We start from the raw sequence: 21,113 nt of genomic DNA on the forward strand, positions 1-21,113 counted from the left end.
TTTTTGTTTCGTTCCTTCTTTTTCGAGTGTGTGTTTCTGTTTCTGTGTTTTTTCGTCGTATCTCCCATTCCCTTGTCTCCCTTTCCTCTCTCGATTCGTTTCCCCCTTCTTCTCTCCCCTTTCTCCATTCCGCTCCGGCCACATCCCCCAGCGCCGCCCATTCCTCACCCTCCCCCATCGACTCACCAACCACGGCCGCCAGCGAAAGCGACGGAGAGGTGCAGGTCCTCCCCCTGGGATGCAGAATCCCGCCTCTGGCTTCTCTGCCGGCGACAATTCCACTGCTAGAACGTCCAATGGTGCGGCCCTGGCATCGCCGACTTTGCCCACAGCAGCCTCCAAGACCAGCACGACGACAACCCCTATTCCGAGCACCAGCGTCCCGACCAGCCTCGACACTGCCCTCAGCAGCCATCCGAGACACTCCTTGCCTGCGCTGGATCCGCTCTCGCGCGCATTGAGGCCGTCGCCGTCGAGCCCGACTTCGGACTCGCCCTTGGCCTCTGCATCAGCCTCAACGTCGCCCTCGACAGCGCCAGAAACACCACGCGCCAGCCTTGATTCGCGACCGTTGTCCGCCCGCAGTCGGCGTAACGGCGCCCCGTCCTTGTCCATCCCATCCGCCCACCGCGACGCAAAGACGCGGAATGGGCTGGCTCGTCTGGCGCCTATAGTCCCCTTTTCACCGCCGGCCACCGTCCTGTCCTCCACCGCGACTCGGCGATCGCCAACCTCCTCGCCCGCGCCCGCCTTCTCTCTCCCACCTGCGGTCTCGACCGCTGCCTCGACTTCTGCGTCGGCCGCGACCCTGGCCGCCTCTACCCCCTTGCTCGCCTTGTCAGGCAATACTCCCGCGCGCGGCGCTACTAGCAACCATCTCGACGACGACAGCGGAAGCCGCACCGGCGGCAGCAGCGGCATTGCCTACCGGAGCAACGGCAACGGTAACGGCATCGTTAGCGCCGGCTTTGGTTCGCCTGCGCCCAGGTACGCGATTGCGTCAGGGGCGAACGCCGTCCCCCAGCCCATCATGGAGAAGTCGCCGCGGCCGGAGCGGCCAGTCGTTCGCCGGCCACCACGCGCACGAAGCCCATGGGGCATAACCCTCTTGACGTTGTCCGCCTCGCTGCTCGGCGCTGTGCTGCTGGGCTTGATCCTCAAGTCGTTTGTTACACGACAGTTTGTTCTGGATCCCAAAGGCTGTCGTATGTCCTATATGAGGCCCTCCTACGCGCACCTGAGCGAGTTCGACACCGAGCACACTAGGTTCGCCAGTAAATACTCTCTATATTTATATCGAGAGCAGGGTGTTGATGACGAGACCAAGGTATGTCTGGGAAGGCGAAGTAGTCGAGCTTTTTTTTTTAAAAAAAAACAAAACCAGCGTTCAGATCACACAGTCCGCTGACACACTCCACAGCTGAAGGGCATTCCCGTCCTTTTCATCCCGGGCAATGCTGGCAGCTACAAGCAGGTCCGCCCCATCGCCGCCGAGGCCGCAAACTATTTCCATGACGTCGTGCAGCACAACGAGGCCGCCATCCGTGGTGGTGCGCGCAGCCTCGACTTCTTCACCGTCGACTTCAACGAGGACATTACGGCCTTCCATGGCCAGACGCTATTGGACCAGGCCGAATACCTCAACGAAGCCATCCGTTACATTCTTTCTCTCTACCTCGACCCGCGCATATCCGCCCGCGAATCCGATACGCCCGACCCTACCTCCGTCATCATCCTCGGCCACTCCATGGGCGGCGTCGTGGCCCGCACGATGCTCATCATGTCCAACTACCAGTCCAATTCGATTAACACCATCGTGACGCTTTCGGCCCCCCACGCCCGCCCACCAGTGACGTTTGACAGCGAAATTGTCAAGATCTACAGCGACATCAACGACTACTGGCGCCATGCTTACTCCCAGCAGTGGGCCAACAACAATCCCCTGTGGCATGTCACGCTCGTGTCCATCGCGGGCGGCGGCCTCGACACCGTTGTGCCCTCTGACTACGCGAGCCTGGAGTCTCTCGTTCCCGATACGCACGGGTTTACTGTCTTCACTACCACGATTCCCAATGTCTGGACCAGCACGGACCACCAGGCTATTTTGTGGTGCGATCAGTTCCGCAAAGTCATCTCCCGCGCCTTGTACGATGTTGTCGATGTTCACCGTGCGACGCAGACGAAGCCGCGCGCCGAGCGCATGCGAGTGTTCAAGAAGCACTTTCTCACCGGCATGGAGTCCATTGCTGAGAGAGACGTGCCGTCCAAGGAGCCCACGACGCTCCTGACCCTCGAGGACAACTCCAACGCCATCGTTCCCCAGGGCGACCGTCTCGTTCTGCGCAGCTTTGGCGACTCGCCCCGTCTCAAGGCCCATCTCTTGCCCATTCCGCCGGCTGGGTCGCCCGTTGGCAGGCAGTTCACTCTGCTGACCGACCAGCAGCTCGACAAGCCCGGCGACGCTGGCAAGTTGGAAGTCTTGTTCTGCAGCGTTTTCCCACTGCAGTCGGGCCAGGCTGGCGTGTTTCCGATCAAGATGGACCTGTCGGGCGAGGGCACTGGTTCCACGCGCCTGGCGTGTAAGAACGCCGCGTCAGATGTCATTGTACTGCCTGCTTCGCGGCGCAGCTCCCGCTATCCCTTCACTCTCGGTGAAGAGCGGGAGGCGAGCCCGTTCTCCTACCTTCAGTACGACATCGAGCACATCGCGGAGCATCAGTTTGTCGCTGTCATCGACAAGGCCACGGGGCATGCTCCGGGCTTCCTCATCGCCGAGTTCAGCGACAACTCCCAATCGCACCGCGTGCGCGAAACCAGCCTTCATAGCATGCTCGCCTTTGGTCTCAAGTTCCGGCTACCTGCCAACCGCCCCATGGTGACAGATGTCAAGATCTCGTCGCTGCAGTCCAGCCTCCTGGCCTACCACTTGGACATTGGAAACCAGGCTTGCGGCGAAGAGGCAGAGATCTTTACGCCGCTTGTGCGCCAGCACCTGTCAGCACCATTCGAGTCCAAGTACTATGTCAACGCGCGCCAGGCCAGTGTCAGTGTTCACGGCGTGGCACCCTACATGCCCCCGCCATTGAACCGGCGTCTCTCATCCGAAGACGGCCTGAGCTTCCAGTTCTGGACCGACCCGACCTGCAACTCGAGCATCCAAGTGCATCTTTCCGTCGATGTAATGGGCAGCATGGGCAAGCTGTATATGCGCTACCGGACTGTTTTTGCCGCCTTCCCTGTACTGATTGTTGCCCTTGTCCTGCAAAAGCAGTTCCGGATCTATGACGAGACGGGCATTTTTGTCACCTTCTCTGAGAGTCTGGACATGTGCCTTCGCAAGTCCATCCCTGTTGTTGTAGCGGTTTTGACCGTGTTTTCCCTGTCCATTGGAGGTCCCCAGGCAAGCCAGTCGTCTCCTGGCTTTTGGAACTGGCGAAATGCCACCGATGTGGCCGTTGACTTTCATAAGAACGACCTTCTTGTGGGTACACAGGACCCATTCTACTGGTTCCTCATCCCCCTCATCAGCGTCATCTGTATTGGCGTATGCACGGCCGTCAACTATGCTGCTCTGGCCTTGACGCATATACTGGGCCTCGCCCTAAGCCTCGCGGTTTCCCGTCCGGGCTGGGTACGCCACGACGATCGCCGTCGGGCGTCCCAGCATCTGGCCCATGCAGCCGACCCGCTCCAGCAGCAACAGCAGACGGCCGCAAGCCAGCTACAATCCCAGCAGTACTTCTCACCGGCCTTTATCCAGTCGACGCCGCGTCGCCGCTTGATCACCACGGCCGTGCTCCTGTTTCTGGTATCCACGGTCGTTCCCTATCAGTTTGCCTACCTTGTCGCTTGTCTCGTCCAGATTGCGACCACCGTGCGGGCCTTGCGTGTGGCATCCGATCTGCGGTCGACGGTTAACTACAACTTTTACAACTACGTTCACTCGATCCTCATCCTGATGCTGTGGATTCTTCCCATCAACCTCCCAATTTTGGCCGTCTGGATTCGGAATCTGGCCGTCCATTGGCTGACGCCGTTCTCGTCCCATCACAACGTGCTCTCAATCATGCCATTCATCGTCTTGGTCGAGACGCTCACGACCGGCAGGATGGTGCCTCGTGTGACCACGCGGCTAAAGTACGTTGTGAGCTTCCTTCTCTTCGGCGTTGCTGTTTCCGCCGCTGTGTATGGCGTGTCGTACGCCTACATGATTCATCACCTCGTCAACCTTGTCGTGGCCTGGTTGGTGACGGTCCATTCGACAGGCGACTCGGAGATTTGGTCGGGGGCAGTGCTGACGGACCTGTTCGAGAACGGGACCACGGACAGAAAACAGGGCAAGTCGCCATAGCACTAGGCTTGGTATTTGCTTTTGTTTCATTCAGCGACCATGACTCTTCTTTGTCACATTTTGGCTTTTTTTTCTGATGCCGCACTCACTTCTATTTATTTGAGCGGGCGTGGTGTGCTGGAGGTTGCTGTATTTGATTTGCGTTTCTCCATACCTCTTCTGCGAGCATTCTTGTTTTTGTTCTTCTCTTTTCCATTATGCTCCCGCTTTTTTATTACCCCTGTTTTTGTGTATTGCATATGGCGGTCGTTATACTCCATTTTTCATACCTTTATTGCCATCTATTGTTAATCTATCTCCGTTTCAACCTGTCCACAGCCAGGTAGAAACGGAGATGCTTCCTTTTCGTCTTCCTTTTTTTTTTTTTTATTTCACTTGGCAGACTGGCGCACCGGCGTTTTCTTTTCTTTTTCTTCTTGCTTTTCTCGCCCATTCATGTGGCCGCATGAGCCGGGACAAAGTGCGCGGGACGAGTGCGATGCTACGACGAAGCAGAGCCGCAGTCGTACCCGGCAATTCTTGTTCCTGGCACCTGCCAACCGCCTTCTTCTCATACTACATTTTCCTTTCTAACGTTTTATGTGTTATTTGTCTCTTTTTGGCCTTGCTCTTTGTTCTGTTTTATATTCACGCACAGGCATACAAGACATGAAAGAAGGAGAATCTGGTGCGAGGTGGAAACGAAACCCACCGACCAAAAGAGGGACTAGAGGGAGGCATATGTCTAGAGAGCAGCGATGCGGCTACCCTCTCTGTGCCTCTCATAATTTTGTATACTTTACATATATGTACATAATTTGACGTGTTGTCACCGCTGGTCTGTGTTTATTGACGGGACAAAAGCGGAAGGGCAAAAGTATAGTTGCGGACAGCGGGGAGAAAGACAGCCCACACGGACCAATACGGCATATCATCTAGCCATTAATGTTTAGCTCTTTATTTTCTTGAACCATAGAACGTACTTTTGTGAGATGGAAATTGATACGGACAAGAAATTTTGGTAGCCTATGATATGATAGTATGAAGTATGACGGTAATAAAAATTCCGAATGCGCCAGAAAGAACGCCCAAAAGAAAAAGAAAGAAGCAACAAGTCCAAAATACAGAAAACGTGCATGAAAGTGCAGTGGCAAAGCTTTCAACAGATTGCAAAACATGGCATCACATTGTAGCAAAAAAGACATCCATTTAGGTCTCCGCAGGCGCAGGAGCAGAGCCGTTTGCCTCGAAACCGTCAATAGACAGAGTGACTGCACCGGCTTGCACGAGCTGGATTTGTTAACATATGACTCTACCCATGGCACGAAAATACAAGGCGAGGTAGGAACTTACTGCGCGCTGCAGATCGTCAATCAAATCGTGGACGTCCTCGATACCGACACACAGCCGGATAATGTCCTCGGGCATCTGGCGCTCCTGGCGGATCTTGGCGTCGATGCTCGCGTGGCTCATCTGGCAGGGCATGCTGATGAGGCTGTTGACGCAGCCGAAGCTGACGGAAATGCCCCAGAGGCGCGTCGCCTCGACAATGCGCTCCGACAGCGCCGGGTCGCCCGTCTCAAAGGACAGCACGGCGCCCGCGCCGCGTGCCATGGCCCAGTGCAGGTCGTACTGCGGGTGCGACGCGAGGCCGGGGTAGCGCACGCGGAAGCCGTGGCCCTCGAGGAACTCGGCAATCGTCTGCGCGTTGGCCTGCTGCTTCTCCATGCGGATGGCCAGCGTCTTGACGCCGCGCATGAGCAAGAAGGAGTCGTTGGGCGCCAGGCCGCAGCCGGTGGTGTTGATCATAAAGTAGAGCTCGTCGGCGAGCTTGGCGTCGTTGCAGGCAATGATGCCGGCCATGATGTCGTGGTGGCCGGACAGGTACTTGGTGCCGGACTCGTAGGTGATGTCGGCGCCGACGTCGAGGGGGTGGAAGAGCAGGGGCGAGAGCATGGTGTTGTCGACGACGACGAGGGCGCGCGGGTTGGCGGCGTGCGCGGCCTTGGCAATGGCGGGGATGTCGACGATCTTGAGGAGCGGGTTCGTCGGGGTCTCGAGCAGGACCATGGCGGTCTTGTCGGAGACGCGCGCGACGGCCGCGCCCACGTCGGTCGTGTCGACGTGGTGCACGACAATGTTCTGCTTGCGGGCCAGGTACGTCAGCAGACGGTTGGTGCCGCCGTACAGGTCGTCGCCCGTAATGACCTCGTCGCCGGGCGACAGCAGGCGGGTGATGACGTCGAGCGCGCCCATGCCCGAGCCGACGGCGAGCGCGCGGTTGGCGTTCATGATCTTGGCCATGTGGCGCTCGAGGTGCGTGCGGGTGGGGTTGCCGGAGCGGGTGTAGTCGTACTCGCTGCCACCGGTGGCCGAGGTCTGCTTGAACGTGGCGGACTGGTAGATGGGGATGCTGGAGGCGCCATGCTGGTCCTTGGTCTCGGTGTAGACCAGCTCGGTTGCGAGGGCATAGCGTCGGCGGCCGTTGGACGGGCTGGAGGGGGCGGGCGACGGCGGCAGGTTGTGGCCGTCCAGGTCGACGCGGGATAGCACCTTGGAGACGGGCTTGTCGGCCATTGTGTTGGAGGAGGAGGAAAAGGAGGAGTATGGAGAGAGGTGTTGAAAAAGGATATGTGAGGATTGAATGGGAACGAAGTGACGATGGACTCTTTTGGGTCTTTTCGTTCTGACTCGCGTGACTCACAGAGGTCCCTGGTGGACGGGTCGAGCGAGCGAAGCGGAAATCGGACACAGAAATCCAACGGGCCAGTGGTAAAGACAGCCAGTGGAGGGTTTTGTCGGCTCGGCGGTGAAGGGGAAACGAAGCAATTGAGCGATGTAAACAATTGCCAGAAATTGTTCAAGCCGGGTTGGACTTTCTTCGGCAGATCAAGACAATGTGGGAGGAAAGAGCAGAGTCAATGAAAGGGGGGAAGGGGCGAACGACGGCAGGCGGGAAAAAAAGCGACGGCGGATTCGTTCGCTACAGGAATTTATGTTTAAGTATGCGGCAGGGGACGTGAAGAAAAGGAGGTAGAATGCAAAAATAAGCTCTTGTGCTGCAAGGCGTGCTCGCGATGCAATTGCGAATTCCGTGAGATTGGCTGCAATTGAACTGCTTTCTGCTTTCTGCCGACCGCCTTTTCGTGTCTCTCAAAGAATGCGCGGTGGACGCAGTCTGTTGGCTCCTTCCCTATCTAATTTTTTGTGGCCATTTTGGGCGGTGGTTGCAGCAATTGAGCCGATGCGCGGAGTTTGGCAGGTGCTGTCGGGTTCCACAAGTGGGTGCTCTGTGCTCACCGAACCGCACCTTCCCCGCCAACTTGTCTCAGCGGGCTGCAGTACATTAGTTTCGGTGAAAGGAATGGGATGAGCAAAGTACCAAGCTAGCACCTGGTTCGCCACAGGAATTTGGATTGCAAAATGACGTGCTCAGCACCGGCCGCGACTGCCATTTGGGCCATTTGGGCCGCCAGGTAAGAGTCATAGTCGGATAAGGGCATATTGCTTTTTACGTTATATGCGTTTCATCGCCATTCGTACTATTACAATTGACTTCACAATAGTGCGATGGAGGGCTTCATAAACTACCAGAAATAAAGACCATACAAGGAAAGAAGAAAAACGCCGTCGTATGCTCGGTATCCCAAATCAAGAGTAGAATATAGCCTGTGCAAACTCCCCAATCCCATCATATAGTAAAAACCAAAGAAAACGAGAGAAGCAGGGGAGGCAAGCAAGAAGAAACAGCACATAAAACCAGGTCCAAGATCCGATCTATCCCTCTATCGCAGTCTAAAGCAGGTCGATTGCGTCGCCTTCCGCGTGCCGCGTGCTGCGCCTAGTCCAGTGCAGGGACGATGTCCGTCTGGTCGGCGGTTTCATCAACATCCTCGTACTCGTCGTCGTCGCCGTTCCGGCTGCTGGCCGACTTGGACGCTCCTGTCCGCCGCTTGGCCGACGACGACGCTGCCGAGGACCGACGGTTGCTCCGCCGCCGGCTGCCGGTGTCCTCCGTGGTGGTGTAGCTCTGGGTCTCGGAGGCCTCGCCGGTCTTGGCCGTCCGCGGGGGCAGAGGGCCGACGGGAAGGGCGGCGCTGCGGGGGAAGAAGTCGTCGGTGCGGAGGCCGCGCACGTCGGCCGGGTTGATGGCGGACATGCGCTTGCCGGAGGCGCGGTGGGCGCGCAGGAACTCGCGCATGGGCATCATGGCGGCGTCGCGGCACAGCTCCTTGAGGTCGCTGCCGGACATGCCGCTGGTGACGCGGGCAATGTACTCAATGTCAAAGTCGTCGTCGTCGCGCTTGGTGTCGCCGAGCACGAGCTGCAGGATGCGGCGGCGCTGCTGGACGCCGGGCAGCGTGACGGGGAACTTCTTGGGCATGCGGCGCAGGATGGCCTCGTCAATGTCGTGCATGCGGTTGGTGGCGCCGAGCACGACGATGCGCGAGGGCACGCCGGCGGCGTTGGACGACGTCAGGCCGTCCCAGAGCGTCATAAACTCGGCCTTGACCATGCCGCTGGCCTCGTGCTCGCCGCTGCGGCGCGTGCCCAGGACGGCGTCGATCTCGTCGATGAAGATGATGGCGGGCTGCAGCTTGCGGGCGAGCGAGAAGACGGCCCGCACAATCTTGTTGGAGTCGCCGTACCACTTCTCCGTCATGGTCGAGATGTGCAGGTTGATAAAGGACGCGCCGCTCTCGTGCGCCAGCGCCTTGGCCAGCATGGTCTTGCCGCAGCCCGGCGGGCCGTGAAGCAGCACGCCCGACGGCGCGGCCAGCAAGGACCCGGCGTGCGAGTAGAGGTGCGGCATGGTGAGCGGGTAGATGACGGACTCTTTCAGCTCCTCGATGATGTCGTCGAGGCCGCCGATGTCGTCAAAGCCGACGGAAATGTCGTTGGGCGCCACGACCTCCATCGCAATCAAGTTCTCGTACTCGTTGAGCTCCAAGTCTTCGGGTCGCGGTCCATCGCGTCGTGACGCGCCGTTCCTGTCGCCGCCGCTGCCCGACCCCCCCTCGCCGTCGTCGTCGCCGTCACCGTCGCCATTCTCGGCGTCTCGCGACCGAAGCAGGCGCTGCAGGTTGGCCTTGGCCTTGCGGCGGTTCTGGTCGCTCTTCTCCTTTTCCGGGTCGGCGAAATGCGACGAGAAGGTCGAGAGGACGTTTCGGGCGAGGAAGTAGGCGGTGGCCGTCTGTGGTCCACGTTAGCGGGTGTCTTGTTCTCTCCCCCCCTCTCTCAGTTCTGTTCGAAAGTCTGTCGGACGTTTCGTCCCGTCAGGGATGCCAGGAAGACCAGGACGACCAGGAAGACCAGAATCGCTCACCATTCCAGCGAAGAACACGAGGTCCAACACATAGTCGCCGACTCGTTTTCTGTCCGACATGGCGAGGAGACCGCAGGCGACTGCGGGAAACAGCGCCGGGTTACAATGAAAATGGATGGAATCGCAAAGCAGTCGACTGCCATAAAACCAGCGCTGCAGGTTCTGCCGGAGGAGCGCGTTGGGGTCGCGCCGAGGATCGATGGCTTTAAAGTGGTTTTATGTGTCGCAGTTTCGCGGGCCAATTTTCGCCGATGCCTTGTGGCGGCAACGACCAAAGACCACTGGACTCAGCGCACACGCTTACGTCGCAGGGTCGGAAGGAGCCCTCCTGTCGAGGTTCTGGTTCGAGCCGCGGGCCAATCACATGTGATAAAGTGGGTCCTGCCGCGTGCGCATTTGCTCTTTCCTCCATCTGTCTCTGCTCCGAAAAGGGAAAGAACAAAGTGGGTCCACAAGGAAACTGCGACTGGACGCGTTGCCCGTACAACCATCGCGTACACACAAGGCCAGCCAATCAGCGCCTGACTAGCGCCCCTGTCCTGGCTCCAGCTGCCTCCCACCTTTTCATCACATCTATCTTTCGACTACGGTCAATCTGTGTCGATGATGTGCCTTGTGTGGACTTGTGCGCTCTTTGACGTTTGCTCACGTTTCTTGTCCCCTCTTTTTGACGATTGTCTTTCTCTACAGCAGAGCAGCACAAATTGGCCTGGTCCCGCCATTCTTCGCGAGGCTGTCGTTCCCTTCTATTTTGCTCTTTTTCTCGCTCGAATTGTCTCACAACTTGACGCGCTCCTCTTCCAAAACAAAACACACCTGGACCCGCCCGTCCACTGCCCCATCATCCACCCCTCTTCACCTCCCTGTCTGCGTTCCGGCATCACATGGCGAGAACAAGGGCACCTTCCCACCTGCTGAGCTTGGTCGAGTCGGATTCGGACGACGATCTGGGCGTGTTTCACGGCAAGACAACCGTGGCTGCAGTAAAGGCGAAGACGGCGGCGACAAACACAACGGCAGCGTCCGCATCCATTCGCGACATGCCGCCAGCAAAGCGAGGCCGGCCCCCGGCGACGGCGGCAGCAACGAGTAAGGTCACAAAGGCAGCGCAAAAGACGGCCGCGACGCGTCGTGCCGGTGAGCGACGAGGAGCGGCGGCGGCTGCTGCTGTCGCGGCCGACGACACCTCCACAGCAGCGAAACCAACGACGGCAGCACGGAGCCAGCGCGTGCTCGCTGACAAGACCAACGAGATGGCCGTCGAGCCAGCCGAGCCGACGACAGCAGCACCAGCCAAGGCACGCGGGCGGCCAGGGCGCAAGGCCGCAGCACCTCCTGTCACAGACGTGGTGGCGTCCGAAGCAGAGACGGAGCAAGAGACGGCTGCAGAGGCAGAGGCAGAAGATGCACCGGCTGTGCCCAAGAAGCGCGGTCGCGGCCGGCCCAAGGCGACGACAAACGAGAACGAGGACCAGCAGGCCGCGAAGCCGGCCAAGCGGGGACGGCGATCGGCTGCATCCACTGTCGACGGCGATGTTTCGATGGCGACGGACGGCGATGAGACGGCCGACATGGACGAAAACGCCGCAGCTACCACCACGGAGCTGGCCGACACAATGGAGATTGAGCCGACCGAGCCCGCGAGCGTCGATGCCAGCAGCGTGTTCCAGTCGCCACAGCGCCACAGCCGGCCGCACGCGCCAGCACCACCCTACGCGCGGCGCGCGCGAGGCGGCTCGACGACGGCCGGTGGGTCGGATGACGCGTCGGTGCGCCGGCGGTTGGGCGAGCTGACCAAGAAATACGACGCTCTCGAGGCACGGTATCGCGACCTCAAAGAGATTGGTGTCAAGGAGGCCGAGCGCAACTTTGACCGGCTCAAGAAGCAAGGTGACGACCGAGCGAAAGGTGCGCTGCCAGTTCCCCCCCGTAAGCATCCTTTTGTCCCAGGAGAGCACTGACTGACTGACATAACCACAGCATCCAACGACCTGATTGCGAGCCTCAAGGCCGAACTGGCGTCGTTCCGCGAACTGACCAAGGATGGCGCCAAGGTCCGGCGGGACTGGGAGGCCAGTGAGGCCCGTGCAGCGGATCTGCAGGCCCAGGTGGGCGAGCTCAAGAAGGCGCTCGACGACGCCAAAGCAGCATCCAAGACGCTGTCCACGAAACTGGCCGCCGCACGCACAGCCGCCGAGATGCCGGCCCTGCCGGCCGGCATGGCGGTGCCGGGAAGCGCGATCAAGGCGTCGTCCAAGGCGTCGTCGGCGCCCGCCAACGCGCGGGCCGCCGTCGAGGCCATGCAGGCTAACAGCCAGATGGCGCAGCTCAAGGAAGACCTGTACGGCGACCTGACGGGACTGCTGGTGCGCTCGGCCGTGCGCCAGGGTGGCCGCGAGATGTACGACTGCATCCAGACGGGGCGCAACGGCAGCCTGCACTTTAAGCTCTGCATCGACGAGGACGACGCAGGCGATGGCGCGGCCGGCGACGACAGCGCGCAGTTTGTGTACACGCCGCAGCTCGACGACCGCCGCGATGCCGCTCTCATTGAGCAGCTGCCGGACTACCTCGTCGAGGAGATCTCGTTCCCGCGCCTGCAGGCTGCCAAGTTCTACAAGCGTGTCATGCAGGCCCTGACGGAGGACCAGTAGGTTGGGTGGGGAAGGCAGCCGGCGTTGTTGCATTTGTGTATTTGTGCATTTTTGTTCTGGCGTTGATTGCTGTGTGCTTGCCGATGCGGTTCATGATGCATCTGTTTGCATGTCCTTTTACATTAATTCAAATCCGATACACATTTCTGTATACACATCACGGTGGCGTGCATTAGATTCTCTTTTGCCTGGATTTTCAAGCATCCACGAGCGTATCTTTATGTATTCAAGCGTATGGATTTACTCGTCTATCACCAACAATTTGTTTCTACTCCTACCAGCTAGTTCGTAGCCGCCTCCCGTCAAAGACTGTCATTGTCGCTGTTCTTTGCGCCGACGTCGTGGTCGACCACATCCTCGAGGACCGTCATGCCCTTCTTGCTGGCCGTCAGCCGCGCCCGCTTCAGCATCCGCGTGTCGCGCTCGGTGCGGCGGGTGACCCACCACGTCAGCAGCGTGACGACGACGCCGCCGGCCACACAGGCCATGGCGGCCGTGAAGCTCTGGCGGTAGCGCGGCGCGTACTTGGCGCGGAAGATTTGGGGGCCGATGGCGCCGCCGATCTGGCCGTAGCTGTTGACGAAGCCGATGCTGAACGCCGAGCCCGTGGCGTGGGCCGTGGTCTGGACGCGCCAGGGCCACATGAGCGGATAAAAGGTGGCGGACACGGAGTTGCCAATGAGGGTGGCCGCGTAGACGCCGCCGTCGGACGGGTAGGCGACCATGACGCCGTAGCAGGCGAGGACAATGGCATAGACGGTCAGCGGATAGACGGGGCGGGGCAGGCGGCTCTTGTCGGCGAAGTAGCCGGTGAGGGCGATGAGGACGATGCTGAGGATGGAGACGGGCAGGTTCAGAAGCTGCGCCTGCGCAATGGTCCTGGGGGTGTTAGAAGAGAGGGATACCAGCAGATAAACAGATACAACGCAGAGATGTTGAGGCAGAACGCAGACGAGAACGCACGTGTAGCCGAGATTGGCAATGACGGTGGGCTGGAAAAAGGAGACGCCGCTGGTGCCGACGGTGAAGAAGGCCCAGATGAACGTAAAGAGCCAGAGCCGGCTGTCCCTCAAGGCGGCGGTCAGCTCGCGCAGGTTGAAGTTGAGCTCGTCGGCGCGCGGCGCGTTGGGCGGAAGACGGGCCTGGATGAAGGCCTTTTCCCGCGGCGTCAGCCACTTGGCCGTGTCGGGGACTGCGACTGTCAGCATGGGTCAAGGCGGTGCGGAAGTGCGGAAGAAAAGCATACAGCGCCAGGGAGGGGACATACAGTCAGGCAGCAAAAAATAGATGGCAATGCCGATCAGCACGGTGACGATGCCCTCGACAAGGAAGAGCCTAAGGGAGAGAGGACCGTCAATACACTTGAAAATCACAAGAAGCACAATGTCGGCTCGCGCTCACCATTGCCAGCCAGAGAGGCCGCCGTGGCCCGAGGCGTAGTCAAAGCCATACGCCAAAAGGCCGCTGATGATGCCCGAGAAGCTGCCAAGGCAGTCTGTCGCTGTCAGCCGGGTCCCGAAAGCGGCACAAAATAGAAGAGCCCGTCCCACACGCACAGAAATACAGCAGCCGGATCGACATCTCGTCGGGCCGGTACCAGTAGGTCATTTGCAGGATGACGCCGGGGAACATGCCGGCCTCAAACAGGCCCAGCAGGAAGCGCGTCGCGTAGATGCCGCCCTTGTTGCGCACGGGCACGTGGCACAGCAGCGCAATGCCCCACGACACGATGATGCGCGCCTGCCAGACGCTCGGGCGCGCGCGCTTGAGCAGCAGGTTGGACGGCGCCTCCAGGACAATGTACGGCACGTAGTACAGCACCGTCAGGAGGCTGTACTCGTCCGACGTCAGCTGGAGCTGCGCCATGATGTTGCGCGGCGTGCCGGCGTTCATGATGCGCGCGTTGGAGAGGTTGGCCGAGTCGAGGTTTTTGATGAGGAAGATGAGCGAGCACAGGATCATCATGCGCACGTCCACCCGCCGCATGAGCTTCTTTTCCTCGGCGGCCGTCAGCGCCGACCGCGCCCGCATCCGCGCGGCGTCGTAGCCGTCAATGTCCGCGTCGGTGCTGGCGCCGACCGTCGCGAGGTCGACCTCGGCGCCGCGCTGGGCGAAATGGAGGTGGTGGCCGCCGTCGTGGCCGTGGACAGTGAGCTCGCCGTCGGTCGACACAGCCGACGAAGGCTGCACGCTGACGGCGCTGACGGCCGCTTCTTTGCTGTCGGCCATGCTATCGGGTGTCGCTGAGGACAGGAGGGTGGGCAGAAGGAAAGGTGCCGATAAATGGCCGATGGAGGGCTATGGCTTATGCACAGTGTTGGGTTGTTGGATGATCAACTGCCAGTAGCCGTGGACATCCGTTCTCGCAAGGTTTATGTAGCATGCAGCTCTTATATCTTATGGCCGTGGACATGCACGCCAAAGAGACGACCGATCATGATATCCATCCGGCGTGTTTGGTGATGCAATCGATGGTCCAAAGCATGTCTCTGGACAAGGCCAAGACCGGCTTTTCCGTGGAACGATGGGAATGTTGAATTGATTTTAACTGAAATTAATTGAAAAAAGAAGAAAAACGCCCCGTCCAGGAAGCTTCGGAGGGTCAGACGTTGCCTACCAAAGCTTCGTTTGTTTTGTGTTTGTTGTAGTAGTTTCGGCTCTATACAACACCTCCTAAACCATATCAAGTACACTGTTTTTCTTGAACACATTCACGTCCTGCACGCACTTCCCGGAGGATATTATGATACTCTCCGCCGTGCGCAAGATGTCGCCATTATGGCGTCGTTGGAGGCTGGCCGGAGCGTTCTAATCGATAAGAACACGGCCCACCGACTTACACGACTCAGCGCATTCAGGGACCTGTCACGTTGCCGATCATGCGGAGACTTTACCACGGACGTTTGCCGTTCGCATTTGGGGCAAGGCTTGCAACCGCCGACAAGGCTATCGCGGAAATTCCGTCGTGGACAAAGTATTAAAAGGTGTAAGTGGCCTTGTTGGCTCAAGACGTCGGGTGTCGTATGTCGCACGCGTCACGCTCCCAGTGATAGAACATTATAGTCGCACACGCTCTATAGTACTAAAGCACTAGCACCATAGTATACGCTCATCCACAATGGCCGCAGTAGAGACACTCCCGCTCCCGCCGACGGGCGTCGAGGCACCGAACCTGACGTACAAGCAGGTCCCCGAGACGGCATACGATCGTGAGTCTAGGCGCCCTTCACCCCTTTGGTAGCGATTGCCATTCTGTCGATGCAAACTGACCGTTCCCGCGCCTCCCCCCAGTCGAATGGGCCCAACTTGCCACGCTCGACCTGTCGACGTTCGACCAGCCCGGCGGCAAAGAGGCCCTGGCCAAGCAGCTCGAGGCCGCCATCCAGTCCGTCGGCTTCTTCTACATTGTCAACTTTGGCCTGAGCCAGGAGGAGGTCGACCGCCAGTTTGCCATTGGCAAGTCTGTGTTTGAGCTGCCGATGCACGAGAAGCTCACGTACCGCGCCGACCTCGAGCACGGCGGCTACAACGGCTACAAGCCGCTGGGCCTGCGCGAGGTGACGCCCGGCATCACCGACAACACGGAAATCTACAACATCCCCAAGTTCATCCCCGCCCACGCCGAGCGGCCCCATCCGGCCGTGATCACGGCCAACCGGCCCGAGATTGAGCACTTTGCCCGCCACATCCACGACCACATCGTCGGCAAGCTGCTCGTGCTCTTTGCCCTGGTCCTCGAGCTGCCCGAGGACGCCCTGACCGCCCACCACCGCTACGACGAGCTGTCCGACTGCCACCTGCGCTACATGAAGTACCACCACCGCAGCGCCGCCGACAACGCCAAGCTCGACAACGTCTGGGTCAAGGGCCACACCGACTTTGGGAGCCTCACGCTCCTGTTCCGCCAGCCCGTCGCCGCCCTGCAGGTGCGCGGCGCCGACGGCGGCTGGCGCTGGGTCAAGCCGCTCGACGGCAGCATCACGGTCAACGTGGCCGACGCGCTGCAGTTTTTGACCAACGGCTTCCTGAAGAGCAGCATCCACCGCGTCGTCGCCCCGCCGCCCGACCAGGCGCACATTGACCGCCTCGGCGTGCTCTACTTTCTGCGCCCCGAGGACGCGCTCGAGCTGCGGCCCGTGCAGAGCGCCGTGCTGGCGCGGCTGGGCTACGACGCCAACGACGACGAGGCGGCCGTCGGCATCACCGCGGGCGAGTGGGTCAAGGCGCGCGTCAAGGGCAACATTGGCAAGGACGGCAAGCGGCTGCCCGTGACGGGGTCGGAGCAGGAGGTCATCAAGGGCAAATCGGCAAAGTACTACGACTAGGCGAGAGATGAGAAAGAACAGACAGACAGGGTCCCAGACAAGCAGTGTTCGTGTCGCCGTCGGACAGAATTATGACATCTTCAGACAGATATACGCCCCTGCAAAATTGTGTGCTTCGTGCTGTAACCCTGCTTCGAGTGCCGAGAGTGTCTGCTGTCGCTTCGGAGGTTTTATGGTGGCAGCATGGGTGTCCTGGAAATCGTCCGAGGGTGTGTGGGGTTTCGGAGGTTTATACAGACGGCGCGCCCCACGTGGAGGGAACCCAGGGCTGTGGATAGATCGGAAAAAGAAAGCACAACGAAACAAGTGATGCCAAGCAAACATATTGCACCATCGGCTGACTCGACAGCCAGCGGGATCCGACGGGCTGGTGTGGGGTATGTTGTGCAGCGATCCGGCGACACCACGCGAGCGCGAGCGCGAGCGGGCGGCCGGCGTGCAAAACCGTCCGCAGCGATAGAGAGAGGAAGAAGTTGATCGATAAGAAGAAAAGTCGGGGCGAAGAAAGAACTGCCAAAATGCATGCCGTGATTCAATGTTGTTATTTCATGCTCGACATCCTTCTTTTCCATCTAAAACTGACGTATTGACCAGGCCCCGAAAACAGCGAATCAGTGCCGGCCTACCATTGGCGTTGGACACTATGGGCTCTCACTTTCTCTCCGACACGTCGTCTGGGGCCGCCGCAGCGTCGTCCGAAGTCAAGCCCCGCGCCACCGCCGAACCCTACTACGACTTGGGCCGGTCGTCGGCCGCCGCACCGCATGTGACCACGACGTCGCCGGAAGCCCAGATTTGGTTCGGCCGCGCCCTCGTCTGGACCTACTGCTTCAACCACGACGAGGCCATTGCGTGCTACCGACAGGTGCTCGCACACGACGATGCCTGCGCCATGGCCTACTGGGGCCTCGCCTTCTGCTCGGGCCCCAACTACAACCGCACCTGGCGCCTGTTCAACGACGCCGACCGGCGACAGGCCGTCCACGACACATTCACATATACACAGGCGGCACTGGCACGACTGGGAGTGGGTCCAGGGTCAAATCCCGTGTCCGGCTCGGCGAGCGGGCCGGCCCGCCCGGCCGTAGCAGAGTGGGAGAAGGCACTCATTCGTGCGCTCGTCGAGCGCTACCCGGACAACAGCGCCCACCGCGACACGGCCGTGTGCGACCGCGCCTATGCAGACGCCATGCGCACTGTGTACGCCCAGTTCGGTCGCGACGACACCAACTTCGACATGGTCACGCTCTTTGCCGACGCGCTGATGAACGTGGCGCCGCGGAAACTCTTTGACACGGCGACGGGCGGACCGATTGCCAGTTCGCCGGTCGCCGAGGTGCGCGCGCTCCTCGAGCGAGCCCTGGCGCGCCCGGGCGTCGAGACGCACCCGGGCGTGGCGCACTACTACATCCACTTGATGGAAATGTCGGCGACCCCGGCCGCGGCGCTGCCGGCAGCGGACATGATCCGTGATCTGGTGCCGGACACGGGCCACACGTACCACATGCCGGCGCACATTGACGTGCTGGTGGGCGACTACCGGCGCGCGGTGGAGTACAACCACCGGGCGACGGTGGCCGACGACAAGTACTTTGCGGCGGCGGGCAACGGCGGGCGCACGTTTTACAGCTACTACCGGCTGCACGACTACCACTCGCTGATTTACGCGGCGATGCTGGGCGGCATGTCGCAGGCGGCGCTCGAGACGACGGACCGCATGGAGGCGACAATCACCGAAGCGATGCTGCGCGTCGAGGCGCCCGCGCTGGCCGACTGGATGGAGTTTTTCCTGGCGGTGCGCGTGCACGTGCTGATCCGCTTCGGGCGGTGGGACGAGGTGCTGCGGCTCGAGCCCAAGGCCGACAGGGACCTGTACTGCGTGACCAACGTGTTCCGGCACTACGGCCACGCCATTGCCTATGCGGCGACCGGCCGGGTGGCCGAGGCCGAGGCGGCGCGCGCGCGGTTCCGCGCGGCCGCGGCGTACGTGCCGCCCACACGGCTCGACTTCCCCAACAAGATCACAGACATCCTGCACATTGCCACGGCCATGCTGGACGGCGAGATTGCGTACCGGCGCGCCGACTACCCGGTGGCCTTTGGCCGGCTGCGCGATGCCGTGGCGCTCGAGGACGCGCTGCCGTTTGCGGAGCCCTGGGGCTGGATGCTGCCGGCGCGGCACGCGTTCGCGGCGCTGTCGCTCGAGCAGGGGTTTGTCGAGGAGGCGGCGCACGCGTACGCGCAGGACCTGGGCCTGGCGCCCACGCCGGGCCGCGTGCACCAGCACCCCAACAATGTGTGGGCGCTGCACGGCTACCACGAGTGCCTGCAGCGTCTGGGCCGCCACAGCGAGGCCGCGCGGCTCGAAACACAGCTGGCGGCCGCGCTCGCCGATGCCGACGTCGACGTCACGTCGTCGTGCTTCTGCCGTATCGGTGTGCCGTCCTGCTGTGGCGCGAACACGGTGGAGAAGCAGAGGGACGCGATCACGGTCAAGGAGCTGTGCTGTGAAGTGGATCATTCATTGCCTTCGTTGACCTCGTTGCATGCCTAATGTACATGATAGAATACAGCACAATTTGAATAATGACAGAAGGAAAGAAAGAAAATAAAAAAAGGAAGAAGAAGAAGAAGAAGAAGAAAGGCAATCTGTTCCTGTTCCTCGGTGCTTTACGCCGCCGTGACTGGCCCGTTTACGTCGTCGGCAAACGCCTTGATTCCCAAACAAATTGCGTCCACCACGCGATAGCACGGCGTCAACGTCCGTGCGGCCGCATTCTGCGGGCAAATGTCCAGCGGATCCGTGTCCATGTCGTACCGCTCGCGCCAGCACCGTCCGTCTGGGTCCGGACACGTTTCGTGGCCGACCAAGTGCCGGTTGTGCTGCCGCAGGGCAAAGCGCCCGCCCAGGTCGGTGAGCCGTGCCGCGTCGGCCTGCAAGCCCTGGCGGACAACCGCCTGCACCATGCGGCGGTCGACCTCGAACGCCGCGCCGCCCACGAGGACGGTGTTTTTCGGGCCTCCGTGTCCACGGTCTCCACTGCTCTCGCTGCCGCCGCTTGTTATATTGCCCACCCACCGCACGTACCGCCGGTAGCCCGCGTTGACTTCGTGCATCAGACGGCCGATGAGAAGAACATTCTCAATCGTGAGCCGCGGCGCCTTTTTTTATGTCGTAGCAGATGGGGCACGTCAGCAGCCGCTCGACGAGGTCGATGCCGACGCGCAGGTCGCCGACAATGGCGTGCGACACGGCCTGCGCCCGGTGGCGAAGTGCCCGGACGGACGCCGATACGTCGTCAGCGCAGTGGCAAGACAGGGTCGCGGGCGACTGTGGCGACGAATGTGGCGACTGCGGCGGTGACAGCGTGGCAGTGGGCGTCTCCTCGCCGCTGTGATGGTGTCGGACGAGGGGACACTGCCCAAACAGCTCGATCGGGAAGGGGTCAAAGGCAAAGTCGGCCGACGAGCTGCTCGGGTCGGGGAGCGTCGTTGGCAGCGCATCGCTTGACGGCGGAAAGAGGGGGAACGACAGCGGCTGCAGAAACAAGCTGTCGACCCCGAGACGATGTGCTTGGTGCGCTGCCGCCGTCTGCAGCGGTGGGTGTGACTGCCCTTCGTCGTTCGATCCGTCAATCGACCCGGTCGAACTCGAGTCCGTGACGGGCGGCGACGGCGCAAAAGCAAACCGGCGCGCCTCGCTCGACTCCCGCGCCTCGCGTGGGCCTCTCGATGCTCTGGAGGACTCCTCCCGCAGGTCGCCGCGCTGCTTCCGCGACCGTCCCGGGATGCCCTTGTCCTGGTAGTGGCACACGACGTTGAGGGCCAGGCACCGGGTGCAGCTCCGTCTCTCGCCCGCGTACCCCGAGCATTTGAGTTTGCGTGTTCCTGAACGGTGAGCGAGTGCATGGACAAGACAAGAATTGCAATACCAAAGTACAATAAAAGGCACACGCGTCAAGAGGCTAGGATGGGGTCACTCACGGCATGCTTCGCACGATTGGCGCTTTTGTCTGGTGGGATTCTGCATCGTTGTTGCGGCGTATTTCTTATTTTCTTTTTTTCTTTTCATTCAAATCGGCGTGTGACAAAAAGATTACAAGATAAAAAATGGCCGCTGCCGACGAACACGATGAACTGAGCAGAATATGGAGTACTGTGTAAGTGAAATGGCCGTTGAAACGAGTTTGGTTGTTTCGTGGCCGCGGCAGTCCACCTTAAGCCGTCGATCGCCCTTGTCGACTCCGCACACCCAGCCTGGGCGACGCCACACCATTGGTAAATGGCGTCATGCGCTCACGAGACGAAACCGTCCGATTGGCACAAAAACCGTCCGGGCAGTCCACACAGAGCCCAGCACTTACACTGCGGTCCACAAATCGTTGGTCGTCCAGAATTGGCAAGTCCGAAGCGAATCTGCTGCAGCCTTCGCGATGCAGTGGCAGACGGGTCATGTGCAGTGCGTCAAAGGGATACAT

At 60.3% G+C, this 21,113-nt stretch overlaps 8 protein-coding genes across 8 annotated transcripts; 2 read left to right on the plus strand and 6 right to left on the minus strand.

Moving 5' to 3' along the window:
- Positions 1-238: 238 nt before the first annotated feature.
- Positions 239-4,351, plus strand: SPBR_08082 (uncharacterized protein; the record flags this gene model as incomplete). Its single annotated transcript, XM_040766320.1, has 2 exons — positions 239-1,327; positions 1,421-4,351. The coding sequence occupies 2 exons, from the start codon at positions 239-241 to the stop codon at positions 4,349-4,351; spliced, it is 4,020 nt and encodes a 1,339-aa protein (XP_040614870.1).
- A 1,188-nt stretch (positions 4,352-5,539) lies between these two features.
- Positions 5,540-6,907, minus strand: SPBR_08465 (cystathionine beta-lyase; the record flags this gene model as incomplete). The annotated part of the gene is made up of 2 exons (XM_040766703.1): positions 5,540-5,620; positions 5,684-6,907. The coding sequence occupies 2 exons, from the start codon at positions 6,905-6,907 to the stop codon at positions 5,540-5,542; spliced, it is 1,305 nt and encodes a 434-aa protein (XP_040614871.1).
- A 1,264-nt stretch (positions 6,908-8,171) lies between these two features.
- Positions 8,172-9,716, minus strand: SPBR_08410 (ATPase family AAA domain-containing protein 1; the record flags this gene model as incomplete). Its single annotated transcript, XM_040766648.1, has 2 exons — positions 8,172-9,524; positions 9,657-9,716. 2 exons carry the CDS (start codon positions 9,714-9,716, stop codon positions 8,172-8,174), a joined length of 1,413 nt encoding a protein of 470 aa, XP_040614872.1.
- Positions 9,717-10,540: 824 nt separating this feature from the next.
- On the plus strand, positions 10,541-12,310 carry SPBR_08325 (uncharacterized protein; the record flags this gene model as incomplete). Its single annotated transcript, XM_040766563.1, has 2 exons — positions 10,541-11,564; positions 11,637-12,310. The coding sequence occupies 2 exons, from the start codon at positions 10,541-10,543 to the stop codon at positions 12,308-12,310; spliced, it is 1,698 nt and encodes a 565-aa protein (XP_040614873.1).
- Positions 12,311-12,612: 302 nt separating this feature from the next.
- On the minus strand, positions 12,613-14,539 carry SPBR_08284 (pantothenate transporter; the record flags this gene model as incomplete). The annotated part of the gene is made up of 5 exons (XM_040766522.1): positions 12,613-13,189; positions 13,274-13,502; positions 13,578-13,645; positions 13,712-13,805; positions 13,867-14,539. The coding sequence occupies 5 exons, from the start codon at positions 14,537-14,539 to the stop codon at positions 12,613-12,615; spliced, it is 1,641 nt and encodes a 546-aa protein (XP_040614874.1).
- Positions 14,540-15,525: 986 nt separating this feature from the next.
- On the minus strand, positions 15,526-19,156 carry SPBR_08101 (uncharacterized protein; the record flags this gene model as incomplete). The annotated part of the gene is made up of 4 exons (XM_040766339.1): positions 15,526-15,783; positions 15,811-16,572; positions 17,291-17,647; positions 17,786-19,156. The coding sequence occupies 4 exons, from the start codon at positions 19,154-19,156 to the stop codon at positions 15,526-15,528; spliced, it is 2,748 nt and encodes a 915-aa protein (XP_040614875.1).
- Positions 19,157-19,305: 149 nt separating this feature from the next.
- On the minus strand, positions 19,306-19,752 carry SPBR_08743 (uncharacterized protein; the record flags this gene model as incomplete). The annotated part of the gene is made up of 1 exon (XM_040766981.1): positions 19,306-19,752. One exon carries the CDS (start codon positions 19,750-19,752, stop codon positions 19,306-19,308), a length of 447 nt encoding a protein of 148 aa, XP_040614876.1.
- A 25-nt stretch (positions 19,753-19,777) lies between these two features.
- On the minus strand, positions 19,778-20,665 carry SPBR_08618 (uncharacterized protein; the record flags this gene model as incomplete). The annotated part of the gene is made up of 2 exons (XM_040766856.1): positions 19,778-20,523; positions 20,620-20,665. 2 exons carry the CDS (start codon positions 20,663-20,665, stop codon positions 19,778-19,780), a joined length of 792 nt encoding a protein of 263 aa, XP_040614877.1.
- Positions 20,666-21,113: the final 448 nt, after the last annotated feature.

The sequence above is a fragment of the Sporothrix brasiliensis genome (genome assembly GCF_000820605.1).
Source record: "Sporothrix brasiliensis 5110 chromosome Unknown Cont22, whole genome shotgun sequence".
NCBI lineage: Eukaryota > Fungi > Ascomycota > Sordariomycetes > Ophiostomatales > Ophiostomataceae > Sporothrix > Sporothrix brasiliensis.